The sequence below is a fragment of the Rattus norvegicus genome, chromosome 1 (assembly GCF_021556685.1).
Source record: "Rattus norvegicus strain SHRSP/BbbUtx chromosome 1, alternate assembly SHRSP_T2T, whole genome shotgun sequence".
Taxonomy (NCBI): Eukaryota; Metazoa; Chordata; class Mammalia; order Rodentia; family Muridae; genus Rattus; species Rattus norvegicus.
In genome coordinates, this window is record NC_141534.1 from 269,614,185 (window position 1) to 269,636,263 (window position 22,079).

The 22,079-nt window shown below is 48.8% G+C and overlaps 1 protein-coding gene and 1 long non-coding RNA gene across 55 annotated transcripts in view; one reads left to right on the forward strand and one right to left on the reverse strand.

Annotated features, from left to right (window-relative positions):
• Ablim1 (actin-binding LIM protein 1) overlaps positions 1-22,079 on the reverse strand; it is a 296,678-nt gene that overhangs the window by 86,220 nt on the left and 188,379 nt on the right. For 49 of the 52 annotated variants that reach the window (XR_015621691.1, XR_015621685.1, XR_015621674.1 and 46 more), the window contains 2 exon segments: positions 15,879-16,005; positions 14,299-14,392 (listed from right to left, as the gene is read on the reverse strand). Coding sequence is in view for 42 of the 52 variants with exons in the window: in NM_001395154.1 (NP_001382083.1) it covers positions 14,299-14,392; positions 15,879-16,005 (221 nt within the window). In the remaining 10 variants the exon portion in view is untranslated. 52 annotated transcript variants of the gene reach the window in all.
• Positions 1,190-14,170, forward strand: LOC120100065 (uncharacterized). Of its 3 annotated transcripts, XR_015653793.1 has the most exons (5): positions 1,190-1,460; positions 7,338-8,646; positions 13,529-13,620; positions 13,733-13,856; positions 14,024-14,170. It is a non-coding gene; the product is annotated as an uncharacterized LOC120100065 (long non-coding RNA). The 3 variants fall into 3 exon arrangements; XR_015653786.1 differs by lacking the exon at positions 7,338-8,646 and having other exon boundaries at positions 1,295-1,460; XR_015653799.1 differs by lacking the exons at positions 1,190-1,460; positions 7,338-8,646 and adding an exon at positions 10,913-11,015.

The following is a 22,079-nucleotide window of genomic DNA, read 5'->3' on the forward strand; positions in this document are numbered from 1 at the left end:
GACTTACTTTAAAAGGTCCTCCCCAAATACAATACTTTTCGACATAACTGCACGTAACCTGGGATCTTAGGAAAACTATTGTTATTATAAAGACTGGACTCCCCTGACTGCTAGTCCAAAGGTGGTGAGCAGTCATGAAGGAGGCCTCTTTCAAACTGTAGCTGAAGTAAATGAGTCTCATCCACGGTCTAGAGAGATGGCCCAATGGTTGGAGCACCGGCCGCTCTTCTACAGGACCAGGGGTTCGGTTCCCAATACACACGTGGTAGCCCACGCCAGTTCCAGGGGATCCGACACTCTCACACAGAAATACATACACACAAAACACCAAGGCACATAAAGTAAAAATTAAATTAAAAAAAAAACTACGAGTAAAAGAGCACTATCCAAACATTAATCTCCATTTACGGTCATGAGGGTCTTAAGAAAAATATTCACACATTACAGTAATGAACTGAGTAGGGGCCCGTGTCATCTTCACTACCAGCTCCTCCCAACTGTGACTCTGAAGTCCTCTCTTCTTCTCAAAAGCAAATTCCTCAGAGCTCTGAAACCCAAAATCGTGCGCGCGCGCGCGCACACACACACACACAATATGAGAGGGGGGAGAGAGTAGAGAGAGGGGAGAGAGGGAGAGGGAGACAGAGACAGAGACAGAGACCAAGCCCAAAGCCTAAAACACTTCTTTTCATTCTCGAGAGTAATCACATCCAAACACAACTGTCTTTTAAAAGTCACCACCCTCTACCGTACCCAGCAGGATCCGCCTTGTGTCTTTAGATCCCTGCCTATGGGAGATGGTCCACAGTTCAACTGAAACCTCAGAAAGAGCAAGGATTTCAATAAAATGCACATCGGGATACTAGAAGAAGTCTCTGTTGCTACTATGTAACACATAGAGGTTCCCAGTGGCTCCTGGGCTTGCCCACCAGAGAGCTAACCAATGTTTCCAAAGGAGAGGAATACCTTTGCAATGCACACTTTACCTTCTGCCAAGGTCCCGGGAATCTTATCCTGTTCCTCAGCTCTCCTGGGCAGAACTCCTCTGGGTTGCCAGCTCAGAACACCTTGGAAATGCTAGACCTCAACCAGGTAAACTGAGGCCTCTCCTACCTGCCTGGCTGGCTTACACACCAGGCTCCACTAGGCTACACCACACATATCCCTCCAGAGATTCGCACAGGAAACCAGAGCAGTTGTGGCAGGCTCCCTCCTCTCAACGCCTCCTCTCCCTGCTTCACTGACTAAACAGCAGCAGCCACGACGGGCCAGTCCAAGTTCCAGAAAAGGAGGGGGGGTTGACATTCTTTCTTTTGTTAAATGCAGGTGAGGAAAGTACCATTCCGTCACAGCCACTCGAGGTTAACTACATCGTAAATCTGACAGTGATGGTCCCCAAGGCTGGCCTCAAATGAGACGAGTGCTTTTAAGTGCCTTTTCTGGATTTGGGAAGAGGGAAGGTATGTAGTGAGCACAGCTTGTGAGAGCTTTCTCGTCTGTCTCTGTTTGCAAGATGCGTGCTGTGAAGTTCTACGCAGAAGTAAAGCTAAGCTCAACCTCGCACAAGCATCCCAAACCTTAGAACTCCGCAGCACCGTCCCGGTAGAAGTGCTGTCTAAAGAGAGTTCTTTGTCACGGTGGACATATCCACAGTTTATGCTGTGTTTACAACTTCACACTGATTTATTCACTGGGTGTGTGGAAGGGTGCCATGGCACATGTGTGGAGGTCAGAGGACAGCTTGCAGGAGCTGGTTCTCTCCTCCCATCCTGTGGGTCACTGGGATTGCTAACATCAGCCCTAGCAGTGAGTCTTTTACCTGCTAAGCCATCTTGCCAGCCCTATGGTGTGCTTTTATCTTGTGTGCGTGTGTGCACAGGCACCTGCGCCTGCATGTGTGTGTTGGGGGTGGTGGGGGAATGCCGAATGCCTACCGTGCTCTGAGCACTATATATATATTTTTTTCTCATTTTTAATTAAAGCATTCTTCAGAAATCGCAGGTGAACCTGTGACAGGAAGTGAGGTCGCAGGCTGAGGTGAACAAGTGGCTAACCAGAGCCGGACAAGTCAACCATGTAGCTCCCTTATTTAGGGACCCTCCTCGGAGGCAAGACTAAGATGATTTAGGGAGAAATTCATAGGGATGACTGACCCACAATGACCAGCGTGTGTGTGTGTGTGTGTGTGTGTGTGTGTGTGTGTGTGTGTGTGTGTAACCCTTTTCTGTATGTCCAGAATCTCTCCAAGCTGGCAGGGAACGGTCCCACCCGTTGCTGAAGAGGGGTAAGAGTTCTGGCGATGTAGCTGAGCTTGTGAAATGAAGAGAAAGCTGTTAGTTGCAGTTCTAATAATTACAGGGCTGTGGTTTTCCTCTGAAGAGTCAAACCCGCCATTACAGGGACAGATTCTCAGAGCGGCGTCTGTGGGCATCTCTACCCCAGAGCCACTTACAGCAACACTGAATATAACCTGCACACACACCCCCCCCCATGCCTCTGCTCGAACTCCCTAATCGGGCTCTCTGGGGTGAAGTCTGAGAACTGAGAGAGGGCTAGAGAGAGGGCTCCATAGGGAAGAGCTCTTGCTGCTCTTTCAGAGGATCCAGTTCAGATTCCAGCACCCGTGTGACAGCTCACAACCATTTGAAACTCCCACCCCAGTTGCTAGTTTCATAGGCACCAGCACAATACACACACACATACATACACACACGTGCACACACACACTCACACACACAAGACATCCAGGTGACTCTTGTACACTCCGTGTGTGTGACTGTGTGTGAGTGTGTGTGTGTGTGTGTGTGTGTGTGTGTGAGAGAGAGAGAGAGAGAGAGAGAGAGAGAGAGAGAGAGAGAGGAGAGATGACTCTTTTAGCCACTATATTCCCAGCACCTCTAGTGTGGGACACATTCAGGCAAGAGCTTGTTAGAAGAGTCAAGGAATCTGTCTTTGGGAGCAAAATACAGAAACTCATCTGGGCCCCAGTCACATGGCTGTAAGCGTTAAAGTTGGGCTCACTTTCCTTTCATCAATCCTCAACTTTTTCTACATCGCCTAAATGGACACTGTCTGTTTCGCGCACAGATTTAGCCACTTCTGTGATCTTGGGTTAGGGAGAAAGAGCAATAGTTATCTTCAGGGTTTACTGAGAAAACTTCCAAACTTGTGAGCTTCCTCATGAAACTGTTAAAAAGAAAAAGAAAAATCACTGCCAGGTAGAGCCTGGAGACTGGAGTAACAAGCAAGGGTGGGAGCCCTTGATGAGGAGCTACAAACTGCCTCTCCGACAGGCAGGCCCCTGTTCTCGTCAGTGGACACGGTTTGGGAAAAGCCATGAGGAGAACTTAAGTCAAAGGTAGAACTTACTGTTAGTTTGCAGGTGAGTCCACTAAACTCCTCCCAGGGACTTAGCAATCACCCATCGCCAGATGTGGGTGGCCTGGCAGCAAAGGAATATGAGAGGACTGCTAGTCTGTCTGTCTGTCTGTCTGTCTGTCTCTGTGTGTGTGTGTGTGTGTGTGTGTGTGTGTGTGTGTGTTCCCACATGTTCCTGGTCAGCCTCTCTTTCTCTCTTTCTGTCCTCTATCCCTACTTTCTCTGCCTTCGGGGCTCTGCTCCCGTCTGTCTGCCTCTACCCCTTCTCCAGGCCCCCATCCCCCTCCTTCCCTTCCTTCGACCAAACAGACCTCCCCAATACCAGGTCTGTTGTATGGCACAATTTCTCAGATTTTTCTGGGGGACACCTTGGCATAGCCACCCCAGGAACCACCCTCCTGTACCACTATATTGTATTTCATAGCACCTCCAAAATGTGATGGGGTAAGTTCGGAAACTGGGCTGTGCCGATGGCTGTAATTCTGTAAGGCACCGAAGGTCAGCGAATCGTTCTTGACATGGGCGAATTTTATAGCCTGCACATAGAATGAATATTAATTGTTGACTGATCCCTGCTCCAGGGAGATTCAGCGCTAAAGTCAAGGTTGCAGGAACCAGAAGCAAAGGAGTGAAGAGACCTCCACTGTTGTCTCAGTTAGGGTTTTACTGCTGCGAACAGACACCATGACCAAGACAACTCTTACAAGGACAGCATTTCATTGGGGCTGGCTTACAGGTTCGGAGGTTCAGTCCATTATCATCAAGTTAGATGCATTGCAGCATCCCAGGCAGGCCTGGTGCAGGAGGAACTGAGAGTTCTACATCTTCATCTGAAGGCTGCTAGAAGACTAACTTCCAGGCTGATAGGGCAAGGGTCTTCAAGCCCACACCCACAGTGACACACCCACTGCGAGGCCACACCTCCAAATAGTGCCACTCCCTGGGCCAAACATTCAAATCACTATAGGTGGCACCCTCGTTATTCCTCATAGTCAGCATGACAATGGGTGGAGTCTTTAGGATGCGTGGCCCAGCTTTGTGGAGGCCAGCCCAGCCCAGTCAAACAAAAATGAGCTGATATTTAAAATAGTCCTGGTGGAAGCAAAGAGAGACATGAATGGGCAGGAAGGCAGCTAAAGAGCCATTTATTTTATACTCAAGGGCAAGGAGTGGGTGTCTAGTGGGGCTGAGAAAATTGGGGTCATGTGATCTTTCATGGTTTTTGTTGAAGGCCACGGGGACATTTATAATGTGAAAAACGAACCATTCCTTTTCACATTGCTAGCCGCTAGCCACAGGGGAGACTAACAGACAAAACTCCTGTGGAACCATGGGAAACTCAGTTCATGGGATATCTAGCATTAAGCTGGGTAAGAGGTTTTCATTTCAGAGCATCATCATGACTGTTAACCACATTTAATAATGTTACTCATTTTATGTGTTGGTTAGTGTGCTTATGTGTGTTTATGTGCACCGGGGACATGGAGGAGCCCAAGGTGTGTGTGCTGGTCCTATGGACCTGGAACGACAAGCAGTTGTCAGTGGGCCGCCCACGTGAGTGCTGGGAATAGAACCCGGGTCCTCTGGAAGGGTAGGTAATGCTTTTTTGTTATTGGTGGTGATTTGGTTCAGTTTGGGTTTTGAGACAGAGTTTCTCTGTGTATCCCTGCCTGTCCTGGAACTCGTTCTACAGACCAGGATGGCCTTGAACTCACAGAGACCTGCCTGCCTCTGCCTCCAGGGTGCTGGGATCCAAGGCTTGCCCAACCAGTGCTCTCGACTGCTCAGCCATAACTAGCACGTTTTGAACCATCACATATTTACTTCAGAGAATAAATAGAGGAGGGTAGAGGAAGAAGCCGGCCTCCTTCCAGCACTCAGGCTTGTTAAAGCTATTGGCCTTCACAGAATCTGTTCCTTCCTTTTTAAGCACAAGAAAATGGAAATGGTCAACAAACAACAGAAATTCTCCTTGAGGCCCAGGATGCCAGGTACTGTCTCAGGCAGCTCAGCCGCCCCCGGTCTGATTTATGCCTATCAGAAGTAATTCTTATCACCACCCCCCCCCCATTTAATTCCTGAGGGGTTGATCAGTTCCTAGTACAGCCAACGGGATCAACTCCACAGTGCGTGGTCCCATATCACGTTCCTCTTCCTCCTACCTTCCCATTGAGTGACAAACACCAAGTCCCCAGATTCCACACTCTGCTTCTGTTTCTGAGAGTCAGACAGCCTTGCCCTGGTTACAGAGCTTATGGGTAATTTGCAAGCCTGCTTGAAAGTCTGCCTTCAGAGGGAGGGATTCTCTGTGCTGCCCATTCCTTCTGGGCTTGATGGGCTATGGCCCTAACCCCTCTCCTCCTGGCTAGCTGGCAACCCATGACCAGGTCCATCCATGAGGCAGGAAGCCACAGGGTCCAGGAAACCAGTACAATCGGGTGTAAAACAGAGTGGGAGGGGTCTGCTAGTGCAGGAGAGGAGAGGAAGCCAGTAGTGAGTGTGTGTGTGTGTGTATGTGTGTGTGTGTGTGTGTGTGTGTGTGTGTATACACCAAATGTTCCCACCACTCCAGGAGTCAGGGAGCCTTCCTGGTGAGCTTTGGCTGCTGCAATTTTTCTCAAATTTACACACTTGTGCAAAGAGGTGAAATGGACAAGTGGACAAGGTCAAGGTGGAGATGAAGCTCTGAAGAATGGGAGGGGGTTGCTGTACTCAGAATGCCCAGTAGAGCAAACAGGCTGGGAGTGATCAGGCGTGGATGTCCAGCCATCTTTGGCCTGTAGGGCAGATCCAAGTGGATTCACGGGGATAGATACTCTTTCTGAAAGGGGGAGGGATCCTGTTGACCCTCCAAGTTCAGTTCAGCTGAACAGTGTTAGTCTCTAATGATGTTTGTGTGTGTCCAATTCTTAAATCTTTGTTTTTATGTGTTTTGGTGTTTTCTGTGCCACATACACTCAAGCCTGGGGAGACCAGAAAACAGTATCACATCTCCTGGGGACTGGAGTCACCACGCAGGTGTGTGAATCGAACCTGGGTCTTCTGGAAGAGCAGTCAGTGCTCTTAACTGCAGAGCCATCTCCCCAGTCTCCCCTCTCCCCCCACTTTGAGAATCTTTTATGTGGCCCTGGATCCCAGAACCCTTTATGTACACCAGGCTGGCCTTGAACTGGGAGAGCTTCCTGCCTGCTTCTCTGTCCAAAGTACTGTGATTCAAAGGGTGCATCAACATGCTGGCATGGAAACTATTTTAAAGTAACAGTTCTTAAGTTTAAAACCTGATTGATTCAGATAAGAAAATAACACATTGTTTCTACAACAATATGGCTTGAAACAAATGGCAAAATAAAACCCTATGTTTAAAAATCAAGGATAGGTAGGGAAAATCTCCAATTGACTTAGCTCTCTGAAGTTGAAAATCACCCTCAAAAACAAAACATCTTTTCAACTCAAGATAAATACAAATTCTTTTCAAACTGTCATTTCCGGATAAGGAAGCGCCCCCATTTGTTCTGACAGGAAATGGGGTGAGTTTTCCATAAATATCAAATCTTTACTGCTGTGAGCGACCTTTGGTTCCTCTGGCAACATATTTCCACCAGAGTAAATGCCAGAGAGAAATCCAGTGACTTGGGATGGGGTGGGGGTGGGACCAGGGTGGGAGTGGGAATAAAGGTAGGGGCAGAGGTGGGGGTGGGGTGGGTGCAGGGGTGGGGTAGAAGTAGAGGTGGGGGAGAGAGGTGGAGGCAAGAGGTGGAGGTGGGATGAGAGCAGGGTGGGGACAGGGATGGGGGTGGGTGGGGAGGTGGAGGCAGGGGTTGGGGATGGAGGCAGGGGTGGTAGTGGGGGTGTCAGGGGGTGGAGGTAAGGGTGGGGACAGGGGCAGGGGTGAGGGTGGGCAGTTGGGGGTGGGGTGGGGTCAATGTCACTTTCTATCCAAGACTTTTATATTGCTCTAGGATCAAGGGCCCAGTTGCAAGTTGTGGCAACCAGTGGCCCCAGGAAAGGAAATTTTACTTCCAGAGTGACAAAGAACCCAGTGACGTTGACAGAAAGATAAAGCCTATCTGGACTACAAACAAAGATGGCGAGGAAGGCAATAAAGACAGAAAAAGACAAGCGCCATCGTGACCCGCCCCCTCGATTCCCGCCTCTGCTCTCAGGCCTGTCCAGTCAAACTGTGAAAGCAGAGAGGTCTAGCACAGGCAACTGAGATGGCTCTCGAACATGCCAGGGTGTGTACGTGCATGCGTGTGTGTGTGCATGTGCATTTGTGTGTATATGTATGCATATGCATGTGTGGCATGTGTGTTCGTCTAGCTGTGTTTCCCTTTGTCCTTAAAATTCCAGAGTCATTTATAGACACAGGCTAACCGGATCCCAACTTTCACCCTTGTCTTTGCAAAGGGAGCAGGATATGTGGTTTATTCACACGCATTCAAGTTGATATGCCAATTAGGTATTATACAATTCATGTTATTGAAGCACACACATCAGCATTTTGTAATATATCAGCAAAATTGTGCAATGGACACCATTGTCTAATTCTGGGATGCTTTCATCCTCCCTGATCCAAAACGCCGATCACCGGTCACCCCATCTCCTCCTCCCAGTCTCTGGAAACCATTAATTTACTTTGTCTCTTAATCTATATACACTTTCCTAATCTATACAGTTTACGCAGGCAGAACCATGTGACCCATGATCTTTTATGACTTGCTTCTTTCCTTTCATTTTGAGTGTTTTCAAGTGTCATCCATGATGTGACACGAATCAGTATTTCACCCCTTTTACACGGCCAGGTAATATTCCATTGTGTGGACATATCACCATTTGCTTAACTTGTCTACAATGAAACCATTTCAAGCCAGGCATGGTAGTATAATGGCCTCCTATAGTCTCACCCACTCCTGTAGCTGAGTCCAGCAGTTCAAATCCAACTTGTGCAACATAGCAAGACCCCCATCTCCAAAGCCGAACAAGATTTGGAAGCCATTGCTCTAGCTCTAGCCAGCCATCGAGAGTGTGGAGTGAGGAAACACGCCAAGTATCTCTAGTTCCATTTGCCTCATAAGACCTAGAATATCTGTGGATCCAGGAAGAATCCCAGGCCAGAGCTCTGTGAGGAGGCTGAGCCCTCCAGCTGGAGACAAATTATTCCTCTTCAGTGTTCTCTGAGGGCCATGCCAGGTGCTCCGGTGGCCTACTGCTGATGAACAAAGTGGAGACACCCTGAAGTCTGACTCCAAGGAAAAGCAAAGACCAGAGGTGAGGTCCTCAGCCCCTTGTATGCTGGTAAAAACGATAAAGCAATGAACACATAAACGTCTGTCTCCAGCACAGGTGCAAGAGGACTAACGAGACGGGCTTCTCCATCAGGAGCCTTAAATTCAGGTCCCTCAACAGTACACTTCACGGCCAGTTATTTGACTGTGGACGGCTGGCATGAATGTGTGGGGGCTCCCACGTGTCCCTCTTCTGAGAATCAAGAGACCTGTTTTCTAATTTCAGTCTGTTGCTAATTAGCTCCAGATCCCCCAGCACTCGGTAGCTTCTCCTCTAATGGAGGTCAGTGGTGAAGGCCTGGGCCACTTTACAGGGCTTGCTGTGTGAATTAAACAGTTCTGAGATCGCTTGCAAATGCTAAGAAATGTTCCACAAAGTTAGGACACTGCATTAGATCACTCTCCCCTGGGGCACAGAAGAGCTTACCAACTCAACAGGGGGACTTCATCCTTTTCCCTTCCCCCATTCTCAAAAATATTTAAACCCATAGAAAGATTAAAAAAAAAAAAAAAAAAAAAAGCTCAAATTGGTGTAAAGACAACAGACTAGGAAGGGTGCCTTTTGCTCCAGCGAGGGCTGTCGGGCTGTCACTCAGGCTCTGCCTGGGATGATATACACAGACCCAGGAAGGAAGGTTGTTTTCTGCAAATCAGGTCCTTGAAGGTGACAACCAGACCTGTTGAGTAAATGCTGTAGCATAGCTTATGTTTCTCTCCACAGCTGACAGGCTAGTCCAAAACAAGACCAAACCTGCCTAAAATCTCCACACTAAAAAGGATGGTACACAGTGCCTTCGCTTTCTAATGTGATGATGTGCTTTTGTCCTCCAAGCCCATACTTTGTGGAAAAGCAGGTTTTTTAATCAGTTAAAAAGCCAGACAAAACAAGACTACTGGTTTTTAATCCCTCGGAGAATCCAGAGAAAGGATTTGACTGAATCCCGCTGTGATACCATTTCCCACAAGCCAGGAGTTGAGCAGGAGGGGTTTGAAAGCAAGCACAAATCCCATCCGAGTTAACCAGGGAGATGGACAGGGTCTAGAGGTTTACGTGAGCGGTGGAGTGGGGTCTCATAAGGGCCAGGTTCGTCCGTAGCTGTTACAGAGCAGAGCACACAGTCCCCAGTGGCACCCCAAGAAAACAGGCATCACCACACATTCTGGAAAGACCAGATTCAGCCTGCAGGTGTTGGCTGGTGGGAGGAGGACCAGGAAAGCCTGAGTGACCTAAGAACAGAGAGGCTGCTTCCCACCCGTGGTGAGAACCAGGACACAGCTCTGGGCTGGCCCCTTCTAGAAAGGACAGAAGAATGTCCCCACCCCACCCCCAGGAGGGAGCAGCTTGCAGGTGCCTCCTTAGAGAAGGCACCAAGGCAGAGGTGACAATGGCTGGAGCCACTGGATTTAAGTGAGAGAGTGAGCATGCCCCGAGGCTCCCTGGGGTGGTGGCGTGGCAGGGATGGTGTTAGAGAGCTGGACAGCAGGGAGCCCAGGACTGAGGGAGGAGACAAGGGTCAAGCCCTTCCCTCTGCTCTTCAGACTTTGTTTACAGTTCACTTGCTGCCCTCACAAAATGATTTACAGTTGCTTCTTCACACAGATGGTGTTCAACATCTGGGGAAAGGGTCTTGGGGGCATCCACCAAAGATGAGGGAGATTTGTAGCAAAGGGAGGTCCTAGGCCCACTGGCACCCATGACTGACTTGAGTCCCTTGTGGCTTCCAGAGTGGGGGTGGGGGTGGGGTGAAGAAACAGGAGAGGCTGTGATTCCAGGGACAGTTCAAAGAAGGGACTGGAGGTGGGAGGTGACCAACAAACCCTAATAGTTCACTCTAATTTGCTCCTGGCCTCTTAAATTAAGAAGCAAGTCGGCTGTAACAGTAACAATCTTCAGAACATCCTTTGGATTTATAGGTCAACTAGTAAATACTTTAAGAAAACAGTTATGTTTTATTCATTTGTGTGTGTGTGTGTGTGTGTGTGTGTGTGTGTGTGTGTGTGTGTTGGAAGGTCATGCGTGTGCAAAATCCCCAGTATGCATGCAACGCGCAAGTCTCTCCTTCCACTATGTGGATCCCGTGGGTCTCAGGCCATCAGGTTAGCATTGGGCAACTTTACCCTGAGCCATCTCAGCAAACATTTTTAAAGACACACCATTTACAACAAGATGGTCCCCAAAGACGATGTCAGTGTTGTAAAAATAACAGGAAGTATATGGCAATAAAGAGAAGTGTGACACAGGTGTGTGTGCCATGTGGCTGGGCGGGCCAGGCCAGTCAGAACGGAGCCTCTGACCCCTGATATGCAGAGAAGCTCCTGGGAGAAATCACATGCTGAGAAGGACACTGGGAGGCAAGTCTTGGGTTTATGTACATATTTTGAATGATTCCATTAATGAAGGGCGAGATGGGCTAAGGATGTTGAGAGACTTGTCTGAGGTCGCCCAGGGGGTGAGTTCCAGAGTCAAGGGTAGATAGATCTCTAGGTTCCCTGTCTCCTTTCTCTTTAAACCACTTGGTCTTTGCTTATCCCCCTCACCTCAGGCTGAAGAAATGTGTGAGCACTACAACTCTGGGGGTGGAGTGGGGACATGGTTTACTTTGTACAATGCTTGTCTAGCACGCATAGTCCCAGCCCTACATAAACCAGGCTTGCTGATCCACTCCTGTGATCCCAGCATTCAGGAGATAGAAGTGGGAGCATTAATGAACGGTTCAGTTACATAGCAAGATCAAGGTTAGCCTGGGATATGTGTGATCTGTCTGAAAACAATTTTGAAGAACTCAAAAGAGAAATGGTAGAAGTGAGGGCAGGATGTTGTTCTGAAAACTACATGCATCCTTTCTGTCTGTGAGAGAAAGACAGCCCTAAGGAGGCTGAGGTTCTCCAGAAAACGTTAGAGAAACAACAAGAGACACAGCTACTCCTGGACAGGCTGTTTGGGGCCCTTCTCTTTTCAAAGTGCCCTTGGTTGCATGGTAGCACTTTTAGGAGAATCGCAGTGTGTGGCCTCAGCTCCTTTCCAATGTATATAGTTTTTCCACATTAGGCAGTTTCTGGGTTTTCTACAATGGGATGAGCAAAAGACTTTCCAGTAGGTCTTGGAAGCCAGAAATGCTAACTTATTTGGAAAGGGTATTCAGAGATGTAGTTAAGGCAAGGGTCTTGAAGAGACTATTTGAGTGATGGGCATAGCCTTAGGTAAAATGTTAAGTGCCCTTTTAGGAGAAGGGTAGAAGGGTAAGTTGCTGGCAGAGGAGGTGGTGCACCTGGAGTGAAGCATGCCGGGAAGCTGGAGATCACAGCATTTAAGAGAACAATGGCCCTGATGATACATTGTTATAAATGTTTAGACTTTAAAAATGAGAGAATCAATTGTTTTAAGCCATCACTGTTGCAGCCCACGCAGAAAATAAAACCATTGGCATACGGATACAATGAATTTAAAACAGATAGACAAGGTTTAGAGTATTGAGCACAAAGCTACACTTAGAGTGGTTCATCAACAGGGCCAAGGAATGAAGCCTGGGGGAGGTGGGGTAGAGACTGGTCCTGCTTTCTCCTGGTGACCAAGCCCAGCTGAGTCACTAGCAGTCACATGTCTTGTGCTAACCCTTGCAGGACATTTTTCTGGATCACACACCCATCTGAGGAGGACAGAGCCTTCTGGGTGGACCTCTAATCTAAGCTGAAAGTGCAAACTGCTTCTAGGCTGACTGATGTTGGAGGCTTTGTATGGAATGTTTCCAAACCCTAAACTCTTCAGGCCTTCCCTGACACCTGAGGCCAATTTGGGACAAGACCCTTGCAACCTCTGTGACGCCAGCCTAAATGAGAAAACATGAGAGACCAGCATGTCTTTAAACTGGCATGTTCTAGATTGCAACTATGTTTTATAGATTCCTTCATACAGGCTGTTGAAGTAAATGTAAACACGCATCCGAAACACACAGGCCTTTCCCCTCCCAATGCCTTTGGGGCACACATTTCCATGTGTAAAAAAAAAAAAAAGGTTGAATCTGTTCATTCGAACACATGATCTTAAACCTGGGTACCAAGTTCTGCATCTCCCTGCCTCTTCTCCTTACAGTACCCTCACACCCTTCTTGGTTCTTACATTTTAGATTCAAGGCAAAATTCATGTATTCTAAACGCAGCATCTTAAAACCAACAGTCTAGAGGCAATTAGTGCCTCAATGCCCCGTAACTACCTCTCCTATCTAGTTCCTAAGCATTTGCTTTCCAAAGCTGCCCGGAAACAGCCACTATCGCTTCCTCCCCAGCCCTTGGCAAACAGCAGCCTGCTTTCTGTTTCTAATCATTAGGCCTTTGGTGATGGGCTCCATGTCTGGGTGTTCTGATCACGACACTCCCCATGGCCATCTTTCACTGACAGTTCATCTGTGGTACAGCAGGTATCACCACTTCCCGACATCTACTGGGCATGACTGAGCAGCTTCCTCCTCCCTCTGCTGTCAACAGTGTTCAAATCCTCCCATGTAACCTTCCCACAGAACCCTGACTCCATCCTAGGCCTGCTGCTGGAGAGTCTAAATCCTCCTCACGTCTCTTGACAAAGCTCAGATGTCTGCATGTGACCCTGGAGGGGTCCCCCACTTCTCCAGCACGGTGCCCCACAAAGTGCTCATTTTCTGTTCTTGTGTGCCCTGTGTCTTTGCCTTGTAACCCTCTTTATTATAGAGTTTTCTTCCTCAGACTACTGGGCGGCTGTACTTGACAACAGCCTCTTCCTCATCTCCTTGGGACAATTAGTCCACCATGACCCTTCGATGTTTTGTGGGAAGAACCTTTAGTGGGACTTGGGGAGATTGATTATTCTTAACCTTTGTTGTGATATCCCCCAGAGCGGACAGAGGCATCATAAGGACTCCCAGGATAGACAGCCTGTGTCTGCTAGCTGTATGGAGTCAGCACCTGACGGAACCACATGATGTTGGTAGGTCAGCAGGCTAAACTGTACATTATCTCTGCCCGACAGACAGGAAGGGGTGTGTGTGTGTGTGTGTGTGTGTGTGTGTGTGTGTGTGAACTGTCACTTTCCCTTCCAGCTCGAGGATCCAAACGATCTGTGAGAAGCAGGGTTTTCTCTGAACTTCGATCCCAGAATTCCTTGCTGCAGCCTCTCTCATCGAGAAGAAGAGACAGCTAGGCCTAGCGGCAGATGCTGGCAGGGTAGGTGCTGAGGAGGCAGTGACAAAGCTCTGGCTGGAAGCGGTCAAACCTGAATTTGACAGGCTTCCTTCAGCTGGGCCACAAAGTTCTCTGAGTCACAGCGGATGTGGCTTTCTAAGGGCAGAGAAGTGAAAGCCTTCACCTTGCACCCTCCCTTCCTTTCTCAGCTCCGACTCTGAGCTTCTGAGGCCGACACGGACAAGCACACGTGTGAAAGCGCAGATGTACACAGAGGGTGTGACACCATATTCTTACTCCGCTAGGGAAGTTCTTTTCTCCATCCTTCCAAGTGCCCCTTGGCATTTGGAAGAAAGGTAAGCACAGCCCATGAATCCTCTCAAACAGTCACTCCAGCCACTCTCCTTTCTCCTCAGAAGGAGCCGCCAGGGATGAGTGCCCGCAGGAAAACAGCGCTGGTCTGAGGAGACCCCTCTGCACTTACCTCCAGGACCTTTCCTGTGATGAACTGGTGACAGGCTTCGCACTTCACCCCAAAGAGCCCCTGGTAGTCCTTCTCACAGTACGGGGAGCCATCCCTGAAAGATGAAGTTGCGTTCAGGTCTTGGGAAGGCACCAAAGCCACGTTTCTGAGGCCCTTCCCTCAGAACAAGAGTAGAATTCATCTTTACACAGACACAGCGACCTGATCATACAAAACCACGGGCCAGAGAGCAAGTGGTGGTTCTCCAGGCCAGACAGAGAAAAAAAAAAAACAAACCAACAAATCACCACATGGCCACTTCTTTGGTTGTCACAGAACTAAGGAGCAGAGACCCCAGTATTCTTCTCTGGACACATAACCCTCAGATGAGCCAGCAGCCAGCATTCACCTCATGGTATGGTGAAGCTGTCGTTTCCTGAGTGTTGCCGCGCAGAGCAGTTGGAAGACAAGTCTGAGCGTCCTCTCTGCTCAGCACTGGCAGTCCTCAGTGTCACTTGAAAGCCGGACATTTATGCCGTCCTTTAGGCTGCACATCATAGTCACCTGTAGAGATCTTGGTCTCTTACAGGATGTTTCAGTTTGACCCCATGACCCCAGACCTACTCAGAAACCGTATTTTTGGGTTGGTGGAAGCTAAGCTCCCTTTTCAATCATTTCATGGATCGTTGAAATTAAATCCATCAACTACGCTTGAATGAGTGATTTAATATAATTGGGTAGGTTTTGAGTTTCCTGCTTTGGTTTTTGACCTTTGAGGCAGGGTCCTATGTAAGCCAGGCTGGCCTCCAACTCTTGAAGAAGCCCAGGACATCAGAACTGGCAGTTTCTACACCTGGTTTCATACAGTACTAGCACACAGGGTGCTGGGCAAACACTCTGCCAACTGGATAACATCTCCAGTCAGACCCCGCCCAGGCCTTGTGCACGCTGGGGTCTAAGCTCTCTCATCAAGCTGTTTCCTCATTCCCTGGTTGGGGAAAATTTCAAAAGCCATTAAAAAAAAAAATTCCAGAGTGGCAGGCTCCTCCCCATTACCAGAGCACATTAAAATAAGTAAATAGATAAATACATGAAAACCCACCCAACCTCCACAGATTTGTATAGCGCTGGTTAATCCACCACCAGCGCTATCCCAGCATGAGCCTTCACCCCGACAGACTATTCTGTGGCTCTGGTCATCCCGGGCTCAGTGCCTGGATAACATGTGTTTGGGGGGTCAGGGTGGGGGTGGGGGATGGGTGTGTGTGTCTCAAGCCCGAGAGAAGAAAGCAATGTTAGCATCCCATAGAAAACAAAAATAGCAAAGGAGACGTGGTGCGGCGCCTAACTGATGACACAGTAGGGTACGCCACTTTTTAATTATTAAATTGGGGCACCGCTAATAGCCTGTTAAGTTTACAGCAGCCACGGTGGGGCAAAAGCAGAAAGAAAAAAAAAAACAAAAACGGAGCTATTTCCACAGAGTCCACAGCAACTGGCTTACACTGATGCAGAAACGTGCTTTGGCATGCTTGAGGGAGGGGGGAGACCCCGGGAAAGCATAGCTGGCACACACACTCGCTCTTCTGACCCAGACTTACTTGCTGATGTACTCGCCGGTGAGGACCTTCCCGCAGGACTTGCACTTGAAACAGCCCAGATGCCACTGCTTGTCTAGAGCTAGCAATGCCTGCCCGTTCTTAATGTCCCTTCCACAGCCGGCACAGTCTGGAAGAGAGCAGCAGCCTACGGTTACCGCCATTTCTCTTGCAAAACCCGAGGAGGAGTTGTCCCCTGGACCCACAGTGCAGCCAGCTCTCCCAGTCACAACTACGGTTTCATTTCCCTGTCTAAAATCTTCTCCACTGAATCCCTCAGGGCCTGTCCTCACGTGGCAAGGCAGCTGCTCAGACCTCGGTGGATCTCAGCAGATGAGTGTCCTTCCCCTCCTAGCTCCTCAGGAATTAGGTACCCTTCGGGGTCCAGTTGGCCTACAGACTATTTAATTATCGCATCTTGGCTGGGACAGTAAGAAAGCACTGACGGGCTTTTATTTAATTGAGGGCACGTGTGAAGCAGCTATGTGCTGGGAGCCCCGCTCATCTCTGTGTGTGTGGTTCTGGAACACTGTCCGTCATTTTCAAATCTGCAATGAAATCCTGCTTCCTTATCTACCCAAGCCAGCCCTTCAATTCTCGGTTAAATGACTCAATTCCTTAGCTTTCAACTGTCCTGGACAGATTCCTGGAAGGTATGTATGTCTGTTTGTCACTTCTCTCGCTGCTGTAACAAGAAGCCCAGCAGACGAGGCTCAAGGAGGCAAGGTTTGATTGTGAGGACGCGGCAGTTGGTCACACTGCCGCTGCAGTCAGGGAGCAGAGTTCGAGGCTCGGCTCACTGTCTTCTTTCTTCTGTTGCTTGGGAACCCAGCCCATGCACGAACCAGGGTGGGTCTTCCCACCTCAGTCAACCCTATCTAGAGAATCCCTCACAGTCATGCCCAGAGGTCCTTCTGTCTTCTCGGGGGTTCTCAATCCTGGCAAACTGTCAATCAATACTGACCATCACAGTGTGGCAGAGTAGGAACACTGGAGTTAGCTGGCCTGGTCCTGCACCATGGCCTTGCCTGTCAAAAGCAGCCCTTTAATAGTGCCTGCTGTTACTAAAGGTGCTGAGATCATTCCACACGCCACGGTGTCAGGGAAGCAGGATATAAATGTGGTAAAGCAGAAACACATATGAGAGAAGAGCTCATTGACACCAACACTACTGCCATTCGACATCCACGTGTCTGAGAAAAGAAGAACCAACACCACCAGCTGGAAGTGGCCACCGTGACCTAACACACAAGACGAATGGGAAAGAGCAGTATTCAGGCAAGGGCACTCCGTGGCCATGTTCAGAATAAGACAGACACAGGGTCCCACGTACAAAGTGACGGAACAGCCCCCTCTTCTGACCGCATCTGTAACTGTCTCTTGTCTTCTCCTCCCAGACCTGTCCCCCGGAGTGACACAGCACTGCCTCAACCCTGAGCACACACTGCAAATCCACCCAGAGATGGTGGTGGTTCCTCTCCTCTCCAGCACCTTAACATAACCTGTTCCTCCGACTGGAGGGAGGTGTTCTCGGGCAACTTGGCTTTAGACCCAGCAACTCACGCAAAATTTTACTATATAAATACATTTGCAAAAACCATACCACGCGCACACGCGCGCGCGCGTGTGTGTGTATGTGTGTGTGTGTGTGTGTGTGTGTGTGTAGGGGTGTGTGTGTAGGGGTGTGTGTATATGTGTGTAGGGGTGTGTGTGTATGTGTGTAGGGGTGTGTGTGTATGTGTGTAGGGGTGTGTGTGTATGTGTGTAGGGGTGTGTGTGTATGTGTGTAGGGGTGTGTGTGTATGTGTGTAGGGGTGTGTGTGTATGTGTGTAGGGGTGTGTGTGTATGTGTGTAGGGGTGTGTGTGTATGTGTGTAGGGGTGTGTGTGTATGTGTGTAGGGGTGTGTGTGTATGTGTGTAGGGGTGTGTGTGTGTGTGTGTGTGTGTATGTGTGTGTGTGTGTGTGTGTGTAGGGGTGTGTGTGTAGGGGTGTGTGTGTATGTGTGTAGGGGTGTGTGTGTATGTGTGTAGGGGTATGTGTGTATGTGTGTAGGGGTGTGTGTGTAGGGGTGTGTGTGTGTGTGTGTGTAGGGGTGTGTGTGTAGGGGTGTGTGTGTATGTGTGTAGGGGTGTGTGTGTATGTGTGTAGGGGTGTGTGTGTAGGGGTGTGTGTGTGTGTGTGTGTGTGTGTGTAGGGGTGTGTGTGTGTGTGTGTGTGTGTGTGTAGGGGTGTGTGTGTGTGTGTGTAGGGGTGTGTGTGTAGGGGTGTGTGTGTGCACTAACTAAATGTGCTTTAAAAAGAACACTGGTGCTCTGCTCCCAGAATAGAATGTTTCTGAAGAAAACCAGAAGAAATTCTTAAGAAACTGCCCCCTGTGGAGCAAGGCTTTATTTGTCTCCTCACAAGATCCGGTTGTTTGATTTTCTTAACCACTAGAATGCGAAAAATTGAAAATATGTGTCCAAAGAGTTAAAAATATAAGTTCTGAATATTAGGGTGAGAATGTCCATTTTTAGAGTTTTTTTTTTTTAACTTCTGCATATGTGAGCATCTAGCTGAGTTTATGTGCACCACATGTGCACAGGTACATGTGGGGCCTTCGGGATCCCCTGGACCTGGAGTTCATGACACGGCCGCTGGGAACCAAACCTGGGTCCTTTGCAAGATCACTAAGTGGTTTTAACCCTGAGCCATCTCTCTAGCCACTGGATAAGAATTTGTTAAAGTATGGGCCATTCTAAACTGTGAGTATAAGATAGTCCTAAAGTATCTAGGTGTCTTAGTCCTAAAGTCCTAATAGGTGTCTTACCAAATGCCCAATATGTCATCATGAATATTGCATTTAAATCTTATATCTACCAATATTCTATGAAGGTGAAAATGGGAAGCCACGGCATGTATGTTAAAGCACCGTGTTCACATGGAAAGACCACAGTATGTGGTGAGACAAATGAGCGGTTCTAAACAGCAGTCGGGCTGGGGAGCGGTCTCAGTCAGCAAGATGCCAGCCATGCATTGGGTCAGAACAGCCCTTGCAAAAGGCCAGTGTGGATGGTGTCTATCTGTAACCCTGGCTAGGGCCACAGAGAAAGAGACAGACAGATCCCAGAGACTTGCTGGTCCATCCAACCGGTGAGCTCCTGGCTCAGTAAGAGATCTGAGCTCAGAAACATATTTGAGAGCTATAGAGCAAGACACCCAACACTGATGTCTAGTGTACAGACACACACACACACACACACACACACACACACACACACACACACACAAAACCTACCACACTCTGTAGCTACCCCCATCTTTAAAAGGAATACACTGTAAATTGTAAGTTCACAGGAAAATTGAGAGTGCTGAGATTTCCCATTTCTCCACCCCAACATGCTCAGCCTCCGTCACTCTGACCGACAGAGCCTTGCTGACATCCACAGCTGATCTGTGTTTAGAAGGCTTAAAATGGCACCAGGGATTACAGTATCAGGCTGAACAGCAGGAGAACGTCAACACTCTTGAGTTGAACACAATGACTCCTACATACTCACCCCTTTTCCCCCTTAAGCCCTGGAAAACTCTGAATTTTTTTCTCCTGTTAAGTCCTTTCCTCAAAGAAATGGGAAATTTAATTCAGGTTGAACTGAAATTTCTCTGTGTTTCTAACAGTGACCACTAGGTGGCAGCAATAGCTTGAAGAAGCACAATTAGGGGTTGCTGCTGCTGCTGCTGCTGCTGCTGCTGCTGCTGCTGCTGCTGCTGCTGCTGCTGCTGCTGCTAAATAAATTCTAAAGATGGTGATGGTTGGGCTTAGAGAGGCTGTCAGAGTTGCCTGTGGTTCATTGCAGAAAACTGGAGGTCTAAGGAGATGGGTAATGGGGACAGGCACAGGGAGTGGAGCTGGGAAGACTTAGGCTCTGGCCACCTCGGAACCCCCACCTCCTCATCTGCGAGCGACTGATAACAATGCCACTTACTATGTTGCATCCTAAGGTCCTGCACAACACAAGGCCTGGTACAGGCGAACTACCCAATGGCCTCTCTCCTTCCTCGGTTAGGGGGCAGAGTTAAGACTAAACCTCGGACTTCTTTATCTCAGCTCAAGCGAGTATGATCTTTTCTGGCCCCTAATGCCCACAAGTCGCAGTGTCACGAGCCATGAAAGAAGTTACTACACAACCTGAGGGACAAGAGACATTCTGATCCCCTGCCTGAGGGCTGAGTCACAAGCAGGACTGTGCACACAGCCTGTTTAGCCTTCAATTCTTGGAGTCTGGGGACACTCCAGTCTCACGGGTGGTGTCTAAACCACTGGAATCCAGCATACCCTGCCCAGTGTCTCCCCCAAAACAGAACAGACGACCCAGGTGCCTGAGCCCAGCCAGTGGACAGGAATGAGTGGGAAGGGACGCAACAGTCAGAGCCCTTCAGTCTCTTAGGTAGGATAATATCGCCTCACACCGGCTGGCTTGCATATTCTGATATATTCTACAGCAACAAGCCCTGTTCTCTGGACAAAGCCGTAGCCAGACACCAGGAGGTGGAGACTGGCAAGGGGCAGTGAGAGAGAGGTTCCCGCTGGGTCACATTCCCTTCTTTCTGCTCAAGCCAGCGAGGCCCTTCCATGAGAACAGCATGTCCTACTTGCCAGCTTCAGGTCTTCTCTGTGGTTGAGAAAATTGTTTCCACATCTCTGAAGCTGATAAATATAGAAAGTTGGTGCATGGTGGGTGGGATGAGTGTCCCAAGTCAGAAATAGGGGACTGTGGAGTGGCATCAAGGAAGTAAGGTCTGCTGGTACTCGCCAAAGGGAAAAACAATGACCAGACGGAAAAAACCCGGAAGCCCAGACCCCGGATGCGTGAGCCTCAGGACCTTTCTCCTGACACCGAGAGCCAGGGCTGAGTAGGGATCTGGCTGTTCACAAACAAGTTAAACTGAGGCCCAAGCCCACACCTGGCTCCGTTTTTTTTTTTTTTTTTGTTTTTTTTTTGTTCTTTTTTTCGGAGCTGGGGACCGAACCCAGGGCCTTGCGCTTCCTAGGCAAGCGCTCTACCACTGAGCTAAATCTCCAACCCCCTGGCTCCGTTTTTTATATCATTTTCTTCAAAGGCAAAATGAAAGCCTTTAACAGTGGGGATCTTGCCTGCTTGCTTTCAGTCTTTTTGGCAAAGGATCCCAAACACCTGCACTTCAGAAGGATTTAAGTTGATGAAGGAGACATATGGCTCTCGGGAAGGATGTGTGGGTCTGTTGAGATGTTTCTCTGGAAAAGCAGGCTTGAGTTCATGAAGCCATAAAGAGAGAAGCACGGGTAACTAAGTTACCACCTATCCCTATGGTCCCAGCCTCCCTACAGTCCCAGGACCCCAAGGTCCCAGCAACCCCATGGTCCCGGTATTCCCACAGTCCCTGCATCCCTATGGTCCCAGCATCCCCACCGTCCCAGATCTGCTGCTTTCTATGAACCTAGAATCACTCGGGAAGGTCCAGTCATCCACCCAGAGCTATTGAAGATGACTAGGATGGACCCCTTCCTAAAGTTTCAGAATCTTTTTCTGAAATGCACCGGTGTTGAACACAGTGGTGGCAAGCATGGCACCTTGCAAAGTTGAAACCTAAGAACATCCTTGTAGGGCTTGTGATTGTGACGTCTACTCCACTGCCCGCTCACTCCTGAACCATAAATGTGAAGGTGAGGTCCAGGAGGGAGCATGGCTCTGCCTGCCCCTTTCCCAGATCCACGGCTTCCTACTTTGACAATGAACCCATTTAGTTTAAGGAGGGCTGAGTGTGTGTCTATGGGCTGGGACCGTCCATCAGAACCCACTGTGGTTTCACTGTGTCTGTCATGGTAAATAGGAAGGTTACTGATTTTTGCATAATTTTGTATCCTGCCACTTGGCTGAATGTGGCGACCATTCTACGTTTCTGGTGGAGGCTCGGGGTCTCTGACACACAGCATGACATCATCTTCAAACACAGATGCTTGGCTTCTTTTCCTCTGTGAATCTCTCTCATGCCCTTCTCTTGTCTTTCTGCTCCAGCCCCGACTTCCAGCAAAGACAACTGCCAGTTCTATCTTGCTCCTAATCCTGTGAGCCAACCTCAGTTTTTCTGTAAGGCGATACCGGCTACAGGTTTGTTATATGTTGTCTTTATTAGATCGAAGTCTATTTCCTGACCCACCTCTAGCTAGGACTTCTGTCCTGAA